The sequence below is a fragment of the Hemibagrus wyckioides genome, linkage group LG01, assembly GCF_019097595.1.
Source record: "Hemibagrus wyckioides isolate EC202008001 linkage group LG01, SWU_Hwy_1.0, whole genome shotgun sequence".
NCBI lineage: Eukaryota > Metazoa > Chordata > Actinopteri > Siluriformes > Bagridae > Hemibagrus > Hemibagrus wyckioides.
In genome coordinates, this window is record NC_080710.1 from 16,393,687 (window position 1) to 16,409,784 (window position 16,098).

Here is a 16,098-nt window from a genome sequence, read left to right on the forward strand (position 1 = left end):
ATCCCAAACAGATGTGACATGAGTTTTTTTTAGATTTCAGATAATCCAAGTAACTCCAAGCTGAAGCAGTCCTATCTGATTATCAGAGATTTGGGGCGTCTCTGTACTTAGAGCCTCTTCATCCACAGATGAAATAGATTAACCAACATGAAATGTTGTTGCTGCAAAGCTGAATTCCAGTTTATCCAGAATATACCCAAAATAAATGACTTTCTCTGATCTGAGCATTCAAGAACCTATTGATGTGAAAGTGGCAGTTAAGAGACGGTGTGTTATTTTCTTTTAAATGTCACTGATCACATCTGAGAATATGAAAACAGACCTTCTCCAGAGTCCTGCTTTAATATAACACATCTGTCTGTATATTCAAATACTGGTTATATGGGAATATACACTCACCAAACACTTTATTAGGAATACCTGTACACCTGCTCATTCATGCAATTGTCTAATCAGCCAGGTGGCAGCAGTGCAATGCATAAAATCATGCAAATCAGGCCAGCAGCTTTGAGTAATATTCAAACATCAGAATGGGAAAAAATGTGATCTCAGTGATTTTGACTGTGGCATAATTGATGGTGCCACATGAGCTGGTTTAAATATTTCTGTAATTGCTGATCTCCTGAGACTTTCACGCACAGTCTATAGAGTTTAATGGTAAAAAATAAAGAAAAAATGCCCAACCCTTCTGTGTTGATGGGAGAGGTTAACAGAGAATGGTCAGTCTGGTTATATAACCACTCTGTTCAACTGTGTTGAGCAGAAAGGAATCTCAGAATTCACAACACATCAAATCTTGAGGTGGAGCAGAGGACCACATTTAGTTCCCCTTCTGTTAGCCAAGAACAGAAAGCTGAAGCTGCAGCGGGCACAGACTCACCAAAACCAGACAGCTGAAAAAACAAAGCCTGGTCTAATGCATCTCAATTTCTGCTAAGGCACACAGATGGTAAGTCAGAATTCTCACCAACAACATGAATCCATGGACCCAACCTGCACTGTGTCAGCGGTCAAGGCTGGTGGAGGTGGTGTACTGGTGTGGGGAATGTTTTCTTGGCACATTGGGCCTGTTTTTACCAATCATTCATCACTTGAATGCCACAGCATATTTGAGTATTGCTTCTGAGCATGTGCATCCCTTCATGGCCACATTTTCTTCGCTTCTGAAGGTACTTGCAGTATGATAATGCATCATGTCCCAAAGAAAAGGTCGACTCAAATGTTTCATGAACATAACAGTGATAAAGTTCTTCAGTGGCCTTCCCAGTCACTGGATCTGAACCCAATAGAACATGATACAATCCTATCAACATGGACCAGACGAATGGAGGCTGTTTTAAGCGCAAAGGGCAGCATCCACTGTAACTCCTCAAAAGTTGAAGTTAAAGTCAAGGCCAGTGTTATTTCTGAGGGACACCTGCAGCTGAAGTCTGGGAGAATCAGTGTATTGTTGAAAGACACTGATAAAGGTTTGGGGAAAATCAAGTTCACCCCAGATCAAAGATTAAACATATCATTCAAAATGCATGAATTAGCTATGAGCTTAGAATAATTAAATGGAAAAGGGATAGTGACTCTGACATACCCATGATGTCTTCTCAACATGAAAATGTTTTAAACTGCAAAATGTTATAAAAATCAAAACATAATGATAGGGATAAGACACCCATTTTATATATGTTTTATATTAAAGCTGAATGGGAAATGTAAAATTAGAATATAATAATGTTTTGGAAATTCCGAAACTTTCGATTCAACTTGAGGAGTTAAGGCTGATGTCATCATGTGTGATAAGAAACATGTATATAGAAACATGTACTTTGAAACTGAAGCTGGTGGCGTTGATGAGATGTTCCATGTGAGCACCTTGTAATTTGTACTTAGTGCTGACCACAATAAACCTCATCTCTGCTATCATCCATTATTTTTTTAGTTAGTTTAAGTCTGCTCATTAGACTGAGATAGTCGGGTCAATGTGGTAATTTGGAGTCAGGTAGATAGATTAACTTTAGGAGAGTCTCACTCTAAACTAAATTCTTCTTCTTCTTCTTCTTTTTATTATTATTATTATTATTATTATTATTATTATTATTATTATTATTATTATTATTATTATTATTTTACCACATGTTTTAAATGACAGAGTTCTTCAGTGGCCTTCCCAGTCACTGGATCTGAACCCAATAGAACATGATACAATCCAATCAACATGGACCAGAAGAATGGAGGCTGTTTTGAGAGCAAAGGGAGGCCCCACACAGTATTACTGTAATGTTCCTAATAAAGTGCTCGTTGAATGTAAATTCAGGGGTGTGGTCATACTTGTGGCATCTCAACAATCTTCCTCAGTTCTGACTGTGATACAAAATTCACATTTATATCTTTGAGAATCATCGAACTAATTTTGTAGGGATGAGGCAAATACAATAAAGCCATTTTGTGGCAATACATCTTGTACCGAGGTCCTTACATAATGAAATGGTGAATCACCTCATACCTAAACACTGAATAATTGGACAAGTCAGCCTAAATGTCACAATTCTGGGAACAAGAAATCATCTCATAACTGCTTTAAAATGGGTAGGGTCACATGGATCTGGAGCCTATTCCAGGAACCCTGAGCACAAGGTGGGACACCATTCGTTCGCAGGGCATCATGCACACACACATGAAGAAAGAAAGGAATGCTGTACAGAAGTCAAGAGCAGAGTATTGGTGTAAAATGACTAAGTGTAAATCTAAGTGTAAACCGACCATGTGCCACAGGAAAAACACAGTAAATGGAAAGTTCCTGAAAATGGTATACATTTCTAGACTTATGACATCTGTCAGCTACTTTAAAGGTTGTATACATCTGCAGAATTGTATCCTCCCTTAAGTGGCTTTGAATATTAAAAAGAAAGAGAAAAAATGAAAGAAAGAAAAAAAGCATTTTCCAATAAATACAGAAATATACACAGATTAGGCATAACATTATGAGCAGTGACAGGTAAAGTGAATAACACTGATTGTTTCCTCATCAGCAGGTGAACATTTTGTCCTCAAAGTTGATGTGTTAGAAGCAGGAAAAATGGGCAAGAGTAAGGATTTGAGCGAGTTTAACAAAGGGCCAAATTGTGATGGCTAGACGACTGGATCAGAGCATCTCCAAAACTGCAGCTCTTGTGGGGTGTTCCCGGTCTGCAGTGGTCAGTATCTATCAAAAGTTGTCCAAGGAAGGAACAGTGGTGAACCGGTGACAGGGTCATGGGCAGCCAAGGCTCATTGATGCACGTGGGGAGCAAAGGCCGGCCCGTGTGATCCAATCCAACAGACGAGCTACTGTTGCTCAAACTGCTGAAGAAGTTAATGCTGGTTCTGATAGAAAGGTGTCAGAATACACAGTGCATGATGGGTAAGGGCTGTATTGGCAGCAAAAAGGGGACCAACACAATATTAGGCAGATGGTCATAAAGTTATGCCTGTTCTGTGTAAAAGCTGGATTAGGTGTGTTTCGTGTTTACACCACTAGAGGTCAATATGAACACCAATACAAACAAGACTCCTCGGAAACGTGCCGCTGTTTACATGCAGGAGGTCGTCTCTTTGAATGACCAAAGACAGATTTACAGACTCTAAGTCACGGTGCACCAGTAAGTAACATATTATGCATGCTTAAATTCTGTCCATGCTTTATAAAAAATAGCGTGTGTGGCTGGTGGAGAAAAGCAGATTATTCAGGCGATATCCATCGCTACCTAGATAGCGTGTTTGTTGTTACAGCTGGTTAGCTAGCGGCTAAGGTAAGTTACTCGGACAGCTAAATTACATCGAGCTGTCTTCGTACTTCCTGCAGCCGAGGTGGAGATATTTGTCACTGCGATGTGTTTGTTACTGAATTGGCCAAAAACGTTGGCTTTAAATGTTTACTGAACTTTCTGCACAGTCTTAGACTCTTTGCTAACCTTTTACGAAGTGAATTTGTTTATTTCCCATTAACGCTGTATGACTTCAGCACGACTGAATGTAACTGGTGTAGTCACACTAGAGACACTGTCAATGACTGTGTTATACCTTTTACATAAAAATAATCAACCTGTTGATTTTTATTACTTGGAACATGATTTCAGTGTTTTTTTAAAAGTTATATCTGGTGTGTTGTGTGTTTTTGTTTGTTTGTTTTGTTTTTTTAGGAATGGTTTCAGAGGTGAACTCGGCTGAAAGCTAACGTGATGTCTCTGACTTCACTCCTGCGTGTGAGGTTGGTTTACCTCTCTAAGAAAAGCAGAAACGGCTGTTTCAGAGCTTAATAAAAGCCCAGGAGTTTTATGGTTTGAAATCTTCAGCGTGTCTAAAATATCACGGTTATATATGAATCAAAAATCAAAAGGGAAAAAAAACCCTCCTCCATTGGTTTTTGTTACTGTAACACAAGGTTCCTTAACCTTCTGTTAGTTATATGTTGCCAGAGGACACTTCTGTATTAATGATGATCAGTGCACAAGAGATTAAAGTTTTCTTTATAGATCACAATGGACCGATATTATAAACTCTTGGTGCAGGATTAGTCGTGCCTGGTCAATACTGGACCATATTAGACTGTATCTGTGTCACAATAACTTACCTAAAACCCCAGAAGCGTCAATTCTTTGCCTCCACCTTTTAAATGTGTGTTTTATTTTAAGACTAAGATTTTCTGCTTATAAATGATGGCAGCTACTTCTTCAACATCTTCCTCAACTCACGCAGGCTCAGCAGCAGATGCAGCACAAATCAGATACTTCATATAAGAGCTCTGTCAGGAGCCGATGCTGTTAATGCGCTCCGGCCCTTTTATTTTGCGGTCCACCCTGACTTCTTTGGCCAGCATCCAAGAGAAAGGGTGAGGAAGTGATGCCTTGTTGTTCCACTTTGTAAAGCTCTGGTGTCTGTGTTGTGTATTGAATGTAAATACTGTCCTCAAATCCACAAACCTGCCTCTGATTTTCTGGTTTGCAGGAAGTGAATGAAAACTCTCTCAAAAGATTGAATGGCTATTTGGAGAGTCTTCAGAAGCCAGGCTTTAGGTCTGTGAAGCCTACGAAACTCACTTTTTACCTCAGGGACATAAGGGAAAAAACCGAGGACAACAATGATGTGCTGCATTCTGGTATGTTGGTGCACTTCTTAAACAATATTTCTGATTAGCACTGATTAGTGATGAGCTTGGAATAATATCCTGAGTGTTGTGTAAAACCAGTCCTACTCACAGTTTTTCTCTATTTGTACACTATCTGTACTATAGGCTCTGTTTTCCATTACAAGTGGCTAGCCAACCAAACAAACCCAAATGTGACACATCTTAAATAATATAGAATTACACTGATCAGGCATAACGTTATAAGCACCGAGAGGTGAAGTGAATATCACTGATTATCTCCTCATCATGGCACCTGTTAGTGGGTGGGATATATTAGGCAGCAAGTGAACATTTTGTCCTCAAAGTTGATGTGTTAGAAGCAGGAAAAAAATGGGCAAGAGTAAGGATTTGAGTGAGTTTAACAAAGGGCCAAATTGTGATGGCTAGACGACTGGATCAGAGCGTCTCCAAAACTGCAGCTCTTATGGGGTGTTCCCGGTCTGCAGTGGTCAGTATCCATCAAAAGTATCCCTAACAGATTTTTATGTGAATCGTTGCCAATCATGCTAAATATCAGTGAGAAGAAAGCATTACTGTATGTAAAAAAAAAAAAAAAACTTCTGGAACATTAAATTGTATGATAAATTTGTGACATTACCCTTTAAAATTTTCAAAGGACATTTGGGTGGAAAAAAGAAATTTAGTTTGGCTGACAGTCACTTAATTACTACTTGAGATTGATGTGCCATTCTAGCCAGAGACATTACAGCTATTCTAGGTCCTGGCTCATCACGCATGGTACGTGGGAACAGAGGATGTCTAAATTTAGGGTGTGATGTTTTGCCATTCTCATTGTTTTGTGGAAAAGCATTATATGTTTAAGTGTTACTAAAAGGTATATACTATTCTCTTTTTTTTCTCATATTTAGATAAGCATTAGAATTGAGTTTTAGTAAGTTTTCCACACAAGCTACCAGGGCTGATATAATGCCAAAAAATACATTTTTATCTCCTATTTTTCACCGATTAATATTGTGAAGAGTTTAGGGGACAGTTAAGATGAGGTACATGTGGCCTTCCTCATTCCCTCATTGTGCTATCTTTGTCTGCCTACATTTCACAGGTTTCCATTTGGTGACTTTCACTCTGCAAGCGAAGGATGTCCTGTGTGCAGTGGTGGATGTTTTGAAGTTCTGTAGCTTGTCAGTGGAACACATGCAGGAACTTCTCACAGCCCGAGCCCAAAGCCAGAATGCAGCACAACAAGGTGGAATTCCTTTCTATCGCCCGATTAAATGGGACAAGACATACTACACGTTCACAGGCTTCAGAGACCCAGAGCAGGAGCTGGAGCAGGCAAAGAAAATGGAAACCACACTCAGGTTAACTGAAATCCACATAAACAAACCTGAGCATAGTCTTTATAACGTCTGATCCTTAATACATTCCACATAGAAGCTGCTCTTAAGCTATTTGCTACATGCAGATGTTGTTAAAGAATGCCTATAATTTTAACTTGCATTATACAAGGTTATAATTATATCATACTAGGACCTGCAAAATAGGACCGGCTTTCTATAATGGTGCTGCTGTAGTGTAGAGACCTGCATCTAATTTTGGAACAGGAACCTGTACTTTTCCTACATTTCAGTTTATTTAGAGTACAGAACGTGCTTACCATCAAACTGAGCTGTTGTGATGCCTTAATTATCACACAGTACACAGAGCTAGTTAAAACCTAAGCTGGAATACCAGTTTTCAAGCAGTATTGAAGGCTTGCTTTCCAATGGGCTTTAATTTTTAACAGAAACATTTATTTGCAAAGGTAGAACAGCATAGATGTAAAACACAACACATATCATTGCAATTTCTTGTCAGCATTATTGTAATCATCACACTGTCTTGTGCATTTGTGGATTTGTTACTTTTGGTCTGAATTGCAAACTGATTATCTGGCCCATGCTTGAACACTGATTTTGCAGTCAGTGGCTGAGAAACAATGAACCAGAGGCCACCAAGAAGCAAAAGGCCAGCGTTCCACGACGAGCCGAGCTGAAGAGACTGAAGAGAGAGCTTGTTGAGAAACTGGGCCTACTTGATATCAGGTCAGCTTTGATATACGCGCATGTAAAGCCATTTCATTACTTCAGAACAAAAAGCTAGATTAGGGTTGACCGAGCCGAAGTCAGCGATTACACACTAAATTATGGAAAGTATGTGGACACCTGACATCCATTTGTTGGTCCTATCATTTGCTGTTAAAACAACTTCCACTCTTCTGGCAAGGCTTTCCGACAGATATTGGAGCATGGCTGTGGGGATTTGCTTGTTCAGCCTCAAAAGCATTAGTGAGGTAGGGTGCTGATGTCAAGTTTGAAGGCCTGGCATGCAGTCTGGGTTTCAGTTCATCCCAGCAATGTTCATGGGGTTAATGTCCACTCGAGTTCTTCCATATCAGCTTTGACAACCCATGTCTTTGTGCACAGAGGCATTGTCAAACAGGTTTGGTCCTCTGGAGACTAGGAGTCATCTTGACAGCTAGTATTTTGTATAACCATAGGCATGCTTGATGCCTACACTCCTCCACTTTTGCACTCATGCAGCCATATATGATCACACTCCCACCTCTGTGCTTCACTGTCAGGAATATGCATCCACTATGGTCCTGGCCAGGTTCACACCTAACATTCTAGACCCCATCTGAGCCTTATAAATTTATCTTGGTCTCATCTGATCAAAAAATGTGCTCCCAATGTTAATCAGACTTCTTTTTTCATGTTCTTTAACTAAGCTTAATCTTGCACTTTTATGCCGATAACCAGGCAAGGCTTATTGTTCTTAGTAGCCATACATAGTGGTTGACGTAATTCATTGATAACCCCTGTGCCAAGTCTGAAGCACTTGCCTCGGAGCTACACTGTGCAAGTAGCACACTGTCCATAGCATCATTTTAGGAGGATCCTACTGCTGCTTTGATTAGTGGTACTGTGGCTTGTTCTATCTGTCCTGATTATGGCTGCAACTGTGTTTCGACTGATTTTAAGTTGTTCACCGCTCTTCATGTATTCTGTTCCATCTCTGTGAAGTCTCGCAATCAGATTTTTCAATTACTTTGGCAATTATTTTCCATGTGGAGCAATGATGCAGATATGCGTATAGACCAGACAGCCCGCAGATCCTAAATGAGAAAATTCTTGTGTTCACAAGTCATTTCATAACCATGTTCATGCAGTAAGGTTAATTGGAAATCACTGATGTATTCATTTTGTACATGTTTCAATAATCACAGGTTTTCTAACTTGGTAACGATTACATGCGTGTTAACTTTTGTTGCATCGAGTTTCTACTTTGGGGCCTGTATTTATAATATAGTTTTTTGCAAAGTATTTCTTTTTGAGTGTTCATAAGAGGAAATACTCTACATGTCAACTTATGAATAATGTAATTATTCAGAATTTCTACAAATGTGAATATTGTGAGTGATAGTTAAGTGATATTGCACAGGAGTGTAGCCACTTTTGTTGTATACCATACCATATTTTTTTATCCTCTCCTACCTGCAGGTGGCAGCGCAAGTGGGGAGTTGCACACAGATGCTGTCAGATGCAGAGTTTGAGCCGCCTCTCTTCACAGAACCCAGAGGCCATGCCTAATCTCAGAGGTACTCTATGCAACAAAAGGATTATATGTGACACATGGGTACTGTTTTTGTTGTATAAACGGATGACAGAAAAGATGAGTCAGCATGCCTGCATGGCCTCTTGTATTGACATCTTTTCACCACACAGGGCACACAATAGTCTTTACTGACCAATCAGGAATGAATGCCTCAGGCCATGTGATGCTGGGAACAATGGATGTGCATCATCAGTGGACAGAGGTAAAGTGTGTGTGTATATCTGTTTCATCTCCATTGATTGTGCTAAAATCCTCTAATAAATAGTTCTTATTATTTAGCTTCTTTTTGTGCATGTATTCTATTACCTGTGTTGCTCTGTGTGCGCAGCTCTTTGAGAGGTTGCCTAGTTACAGCAGACTGTTGCAGCAGACAGAGTGGCTAAAGGACAGGATCAGTTTCCTGTTAGGTGGGATCCAGGTGATTCATATGGAGCGTGTGGGTCTGGTGTTACCTCTGGAAGACCACTTTAGCACCCTGAACACCTTCCACAAGAGACTGCTGCCTCACAGACTCGCCCTGCACCCGCGCAGCCTACAGGGACTCGCCATGATCCTAGAAAAGTAAGATGTCCGCTACTCAGTCATTTAATAAATGTGTGTACTTGTGTGCAGTTAAAAAAGAAATAACACCAACAGGTCATATGGAGAAACATTGCTAAATGATGTTTTACTTCTTGTGTTGTTTTAGAGAACAAAGAAGGCATAAAAGAGTCAGATGATTCTTCTCAAATATGTTGTTTCATGTAAGAGTCTGATTGTTTAACACTTTGTAATGAGCTATGTTGGGAGCAGGGAAACCTTGACACTCTTCAGCTTTTAAAGTATTCATTGTGCTGCACTGATCACTGTACTTTGAATTTTGTGTCCACTGTAGTGACCGTTCTAGTGCTAGTCTTCATGAGACGGGCCACTTCATCATCCCCACTATGAGTGACCCTGTTCATCTACAGAACTTCCTTCAGAGCCATGCCCAGGAGGCTCGCAGACGTCTGCAGCGCAAGGAGCAGTTAGTGCAGATCTTAATTTTATTCCTGTGCTGCGTTTTTTTAAAAGCAAACTTAGAGGGAAATAATCAACGTAATCATTGTAATAACTGTTTACATCTCTCTCATCTCAGTGCACTCTGTATGTTCTGCAGGTTAGAGGCTGAGGAGGAGGATGTGGTGTCCGTTTGTGTGCAGGGTCTGTCTCTGCGGAGTCTGTCCAAAGAGCCCAGTGTCTCCAGCAGTCAGATGATCCCCTGCTGCAGGCGTTTGCTTGAGGAGAGGTCTCCTTATATGCAGGGCCTGCATCTCTGCATCTCGCACTTTTATTCTGTTATGCAGGATGGTGATCTTTGTATACCTTGGGATTGGAAGGGCTGACACTTTCAAAGGTATTCAAATATAAGCACTGTGTGTTCTTGTGTCATGTAGGTGCGCAGGCTTGTGGTGAAGGTGTGGTGTGGTATGTAGAATGTTATTGAATGCACTTTGGTTTTATGATTCAAGCAGATGGGTGGTCTGCTTGTAAAGCCAAGAGAAATTGTGACGGGAGGTTGTGTTGATTGTCTCAGTATATCGGTTATGTACTCTCAATGTGAGCACCTATGGAGTAGTTTCAGTTTCAATTTCAGTTTCTTGCGTTTGATGGCCATACGCCAAAAGGTACAATCAGGGTACTTTCAGAGTGTCAGAGTGAACATTTCAGTGGAAATGTAGGATTTGAAGGCAACCATGACAAACCATGTTAATTGGTTTATTATTACTGTGTTTGTCTCCATATAATTCTTGGACTTGATGTCCATTACCACTGGTTTCATCTTTTAAAAGGTGTCTGAAACTGTTAGTGTTGAATTTCTTTTTTGTTGAGTACTCTGTTTAACTCTGTATAACTCAAGAAGTGACTGCCATTAGAGTACAGAATATATTTTGCAGTATTAGCAATGTGCACTGCCTGAAAGAATTACAATCTATGTAATGCACATGATGTCCAGTAGATGGAGCTCCTCTAGTGTTAATGAACTCCTCTGAACATGCAGGGGGGAAAAAAAGCATCCATTCCACTACACTATCAATAATTTGTCCTCAAAACTTAATCTTACATTTCATGTAACATACTACAACAGTGAATTCAAATTTTAAATGGTTATTACTGTGTTAAATATCTGTCTACAAGATTAAAATCACAGACATGCTTTTTAAAGTCTTTCAAAAATGGTTTCTGTGCTGAACCCTGCTCTTAAATCTCTCGTGCTAAATTCAAAAGCTATCTCAGGAGCATGGTTGTGATTTGGCACTTATCTATAAATGTTAAATTTATTCTGTTTATATGTCTTTAGGTCTTTATGTCTATTTTAATGTCTCCTAGTTAAAAATGCACATACACTATGTGGACACCTGACCTTCACAGCCATATCTGGGTCTTCCCCAAACTGTTGTCACAAATGTTAAATGCATAACTGGTTTAGATTGTTCCATCTTCACTGAAACTAAATGGTGCAAACGTGTTTCATTATGACAATGTCCTTGTGTGCAAATCAAGGTTCGCAAAGACATGGATTGTTAAAGCATATATGGAAGAACTTGAGTGGTCTGAGCTCAATCCCATTGAACACCTTTTGGATAAACTGGAATGCAGACTGAATGCCAGGTTTCCTTGCCTGACATCTTCAATGCTCTTGTGGCTGTATGGGCAAATCACCACAGCCACGCTCCATGCATCTGAAATGGGAGGTTCAAAAAGTACATAAGAGTGTGATTGGTCAGGTGTACACATACGCGCGCGTGCGCACAAAGTCACAGTGCTATGCTTTAAATGACTGCAGTTTATTTATTTTGTTCATTCTGTATGCAGGTTCTCCCATGTGTACAGATTATCCTGATTTGTCTTTATACTGTATATTATGATGTGTGGTGGCATTAAAAAACATTGGATATCTGATTAGGGAGATATATGTGTTTGTGTAAAGCAAATGTATTGTTTTCTACAAGTGTCTAAAACTTTAATAAAACTGATCTCTATTACTGCCTTATTTTTTTTTCCTTTTTAAAATGTATTATATTGTTCTTGAGACAAACTGCTCAATTTAAATTATGCTTATGGAAGGATCATGTAACATTTTGGTGAACGTCAAGACTTGAGTTTATGTATTGTTAATAAATATATTTTCCTCAACACATTAAAACTCTTTATTGTCTTTCCTGGCTTTGCAGGTCATTGAGGCTTTTTTTTCACCTTAGGATTTCATGATATTTCAGAGGTTTGTGAATGACCCTGCATGTTACTTTTCAGTGTTAAACTTTCTTGGCTTTTATGCAGTTTTACAGCAATAGTAGATTTGTTTCGTTACTGCAGACCCCCTCTGACTTTAAGTGCATGTCTGTAGGCAGTGGCATTAAATCTAGAGTCTGGTTGGACTTGTGACATCTAAATGACAGAGAGGGAAAATGTGAGTGATCAAATTAGAGTGAAGTGTATTTTGTTCTTCTTCCGCTGCACTTCCCAAAGAAACACCTGAAGCACTTTTGAACAAGCTGCAGCAGGGCTGCTACTTCATCAGGTAGAGGTATTGTATAAATACTGGTCCTTTCTTACTCTTGCTTCTGTTCTTTCTTACACCAGCCAGTGACCCCTGCAAGACATTTGTACCACAAAATAACATGTTAAATAAGAATCTTTATACCTAAAATTTATCAGTCAGGTGTCCACCAACCTTTGGCCATATTGTGTAGCTATTTTTGTTTCAAACACTATCTACATCATCAGCTACATCTGCTTGCTTTTGTTAACCTGCCATAGTATAAAATATGGTTTGTCCTGGATGAGGAGGTGATTCAAGCTGAAATCTGAGAAGAAGAATATGGTCTCGGTCTTTGCTCAAGAGCCGTCTGGATAAGCATATGTGATATACGTACTCCCAGACTAACAAAAAAATCCTCTAGCTTTTTTCAAAAGACATTTGAAGAATCTGTCCAATCCCTTGAAGATGCCCTGCCCAAAACAGAGTGATAAAAAAACCTAAGATTTTTAACCACTAGATTATCACTAATTCTCACAAATTGTGCATCGTCTCCAGAACACTAAACAAAATATGGACTTGCTTTCAGTCTTTTGTGTCAGTGCTTGAAGAACAACCATATATTCAGTAATGTATAATATACTACTTGGTCATTTGGGACCCAACTAAAAAGCAGGAGAAAACAATTATAAAGATATTGGGGCGGAAAGAGGAACACTCAACAACATCCTCTACTAACATCCTTAATTTATAGTTCCCTTTGGCTCCTAATGCCAACAATGAGCCTGACAGATTGGTCTGTTTTTTCTTCACGTAACATCTCAGAGCAACATGCTAAGCAGCATAACATTACTACTGCCATCGTAGAAATATCTTTTCCACAGCGTTTGTTTTCTAGATAATTTCACACACAACAAAAACACCACTGTTTTGTAAATGATGGAGTTGAATTGGAACCCACATATAGTCCTAAGATTCCCTGAATTACAGAGGAAATGACTCGCATATTAGCATACTAGTCACATAGAGCTCTGAGTCACCTCTTACCAATTATTATGAATTTTTGTGCTTTCCTAACTTTACACTCACAAGCAATGTGACCTGTTCAATTTTAAATGTGAATGCATGAAATGAGTCACGTGTACTTTAGCAAGGAAACTAAATTAATCATGCCAGTAACATGCCTTGCACGGAACCATGAAGTGAATTGGGAAAAGGGAAAAGACGAAAAGCTTGGGAGAAACTGTCGACTTTCGGCTAATCTGGACACATAAATGATCTATTAACGCTCCTAATGCTTTTGCAAATCCCCGCTGATGCTCAATTATTCAATATCTAATTTTGTTCTGCATATTGAAAACTCTAATCGCATCATGAGCAGAGACTCTCTTGTGTAACACACTCAGAAAGCACTAGTGCTGGCTACACTGGCACATACTGAGGAGAACCGAGGTACCACTTTTGATAGTGTTCAGACTCAGACAAAGTCATACAGCAAAACTGCAATCAAAAGAATCGAGAACTAACTTTCCTAGCTGGACTGCAGGAACTTGCCATGTATAACAGACGCATTGTATTGTGTTGACATCCATACACAGGTGCAAACACACTCTGAAATGATCTCCTCTGTTTAGTTCCCCTTTTCTACTTTACTCCCATCGACATGTAAACAACTTAGATTTATTCACTGTCACACTGTTTCTGTCTCACTGTCCATTTATTCACTGCCTAGCCAGTGTTATAGACACCTATGTTACTGCATTTGATTCTGATGTTCTTTTTATCATTTAAAGCAGAGTGGACCTGAAAATCAGTGACTTTTTAAATCATGTGAATGTTGCGCATACACATATCTCAGGCCATGTACATTTATTATATCGCCCTAAAAATAAATGACTAAAACAAGACACGAGGAAAACATGAATGATATGCAGTAAGTATTTCTGTTTGCTGATTGTGGTAATATATAATAGTATCCGTCTTTATCTGCTCCTTCAGTTCCGTGGCTTCTTTTGGCATTTATCAGGCAACAGTAGTGTGCTGGATAGAAATATGATAAACATTGAACTTGAGCCAACTCATAGTAAGTATCTCACACATGACTAAAGTTCAGCAGGGCCCTCATTCTTTCTCTGACTTTTGTCCCTGAATAGATTTATAGCTTATTGTTTTTCTTTTATTGGCTGCTGTTTTATGACCCACATAAAAATGTGGTCATAATAAAAGGGAAAATATTACGTTTCTGAGCACTAACTGGTTTGTTATTCCTGCAAAAGGTTTCACTTCAAATTACTATTTTATTTTTTATCAGAATTGTTCAGAAGTTAACTGCTGGATTTAAAATTTGCTTTGTTATGTTAACAGCATTGAGAAACCAATATGTTCACTTTATAGTATGATTAAAATAAGCCTACTGTGTGCTTTTTTTGGATAGTATTAAGGACTTGTTTTAAGATATATGTGTATTTAGATAGCAAAAACAGAAGCACTTATGTGGTGTAAATATATAAAATCTAATGTTTAACATGCTTACCTACTAGGAAAAGAAAAACAAGAAATAAACAAGACATTTTGTAAAAATGTACAATGCATTTTTTTTTATTAATGAATATAAATTAAAGCATTTAATTTAAAGCAGAATATAATTATGCTTGGTAAGCTTTTTATACAAGGTTTATATTCATAATGCATAATCCATAATCCATCCCAAATATACTTAAAGCTTTGTGATAATTAGTCCAAGACAGACTGATGGACAAATGGTGTTTCTGCTCTCTTGAGAAGATGCAATGTAAATCAATGAGTGTGCACCCACTGTGAGCCCTCTGAGACAAAAGCTTCAGTTAACCTAAATGAATGTAAATGTAACACATGGTTGATCCTGCTCCCTAAGGGAAAACTGCTGATGCTTCTGAGAGTCACACTATAGCAGCTTGTTCACATGAATCGCATCTGCAACACTTGCACACAGATTATGTAACATTTCACTACAATCCCCTTCAAATCGAATGCGCATTTGGGTTGTGTAATTTGCCATTTGGCAACCTAATGATACCAAGACGTTATTTCAAATAACACAATATTTCAAACACCTAATAGGTTTATAATAATTAGTTATATAATATCTTTATGTTAAAGGTTTCAGGTTCTTTTGAACATACACTGTCTTATACATTTTCAAAATGCCCAATTAGCTTTCGCAGCATTATCCTCCATAGGTGCTGAGTGAAAATGACATTCAAAAGGACTGCCTGTTTCCTGTGCTGAAGAAAGAACCAGCTCCTCATTATACACACAACCCCCTGTCCACATTGCCTGTGGTCATTTCCACTATGTGACATGGCCCTTCCTTGGTTTACTGAATTTTGCCAAGTGGGCCCCTGCCCCACCCCCAGCCTTTCCTCATGAAGATCAATGAGATGTCCTTGGGATGGCCAGAGAAGCTTGGAGCCACGAGTGGCCAGCCTGCACCAGCCTTAATCCAACCCTCAATAATGGGGGTCAAAGGGTCTTTTACAGGGCCCCGTCATTCAGCTGGGCGTCTCACAGCTTTAATGGGCAGCACGCATCTGGAGCGTAAACCCCACTGTGAAGCTCCTTCCTCTACCACCAAAGCCACGACATCACCCCATCCTGGGAGCCTGTAAATGAGCTCTGAAGTCAGGCCTCCATGTGGTAGCTATCTTTTACAGAAGGGACCATCAATGAAGAATTACAAAGAAGTGAGACCAACTCTGGATTTTAGTGCTGGGGGTTTTGAATGAACAAAATAATCATGTGTTTCTGAAATTCCACAGAATGGACTGACACATAACAGATGAAG

The 16,098-nt window shown here is 39.2% G+C and overlaps 1 protein-coding gene across 2 annotated transcripts; it reads left to right on the plus strand.

The window, feature by feature from the left end:
* Window positions 1-3,518: 3,518 nt before the first annotated feature.
* On the plus strand, window positions 3,519-11,923 carry tcaim (T cell activation inhibitor, mitochondrial). Of its 2 annotated transcripts, none has more exons than XM_058400837.1 (11): window positions 3,519-3,632; window positions 4,173-4,240; window positions 4,729-4,861; window positions 4,978-5,128; window positions 6,222-6,480; window positions 7,081-7,203; window positions 8,662-8,759; window positions 8,887-8,978; window positions 9,105-9,337; window positions 9,651-9,782; window positions 9,915-11,923. In XM_058400837.1, the coding sequence occupies exons 2-11, from the start codon at window positions 4,212-4,214 to the stop codon at window positions 10,138-10,140; spliced, it is 1,476 nt and encodes a 491-aa protein (XP_058256820.1). In that variant the 5' UTR covers window positions 3,519-3,632; window positions 4,173-4,211; the 3' UTR covers window positions 10,141-11,923. The 2 variants fall into 2 exon arrangements, with proteins under 2 accessions (XP_058256820.1, XP_058256829.1); XM_058400846.1 differs by lacking the exon at window positions 3,519-3,632 and adding an exon at window positions 3,784-3,840.
* The last annotated feature ends 4,175 nt before the right edge of the window (window positions 11,924-16,098 follow it).

What these genes read in the sequence shown, in the direction of transcription:
- tcaim (XM_058400837.1), top strand. Translation starts at nt 4,212, where the DNA reads ATGTCTCTGACTTCACTCCTGCGTGTGAG. An exon ending in GCCAGCATCCAAGAGAAAGG is followed by an intron (nt 4,862 to 4,977) that starts GTGAGGAAGTGA and finishes TCTGGTTTGCAG; the next exon opens with GAAGTGAATGAAAACTCTCT. An exon ending in AAAATGGAAACCACACTCAG is followed by an intron (nt 6,481 to 7,080) that starts GTTAACTGAAAT and finishes CTGATTTTGCAG; the next exon opens with TCAGTGGCTGAGAAACAATG.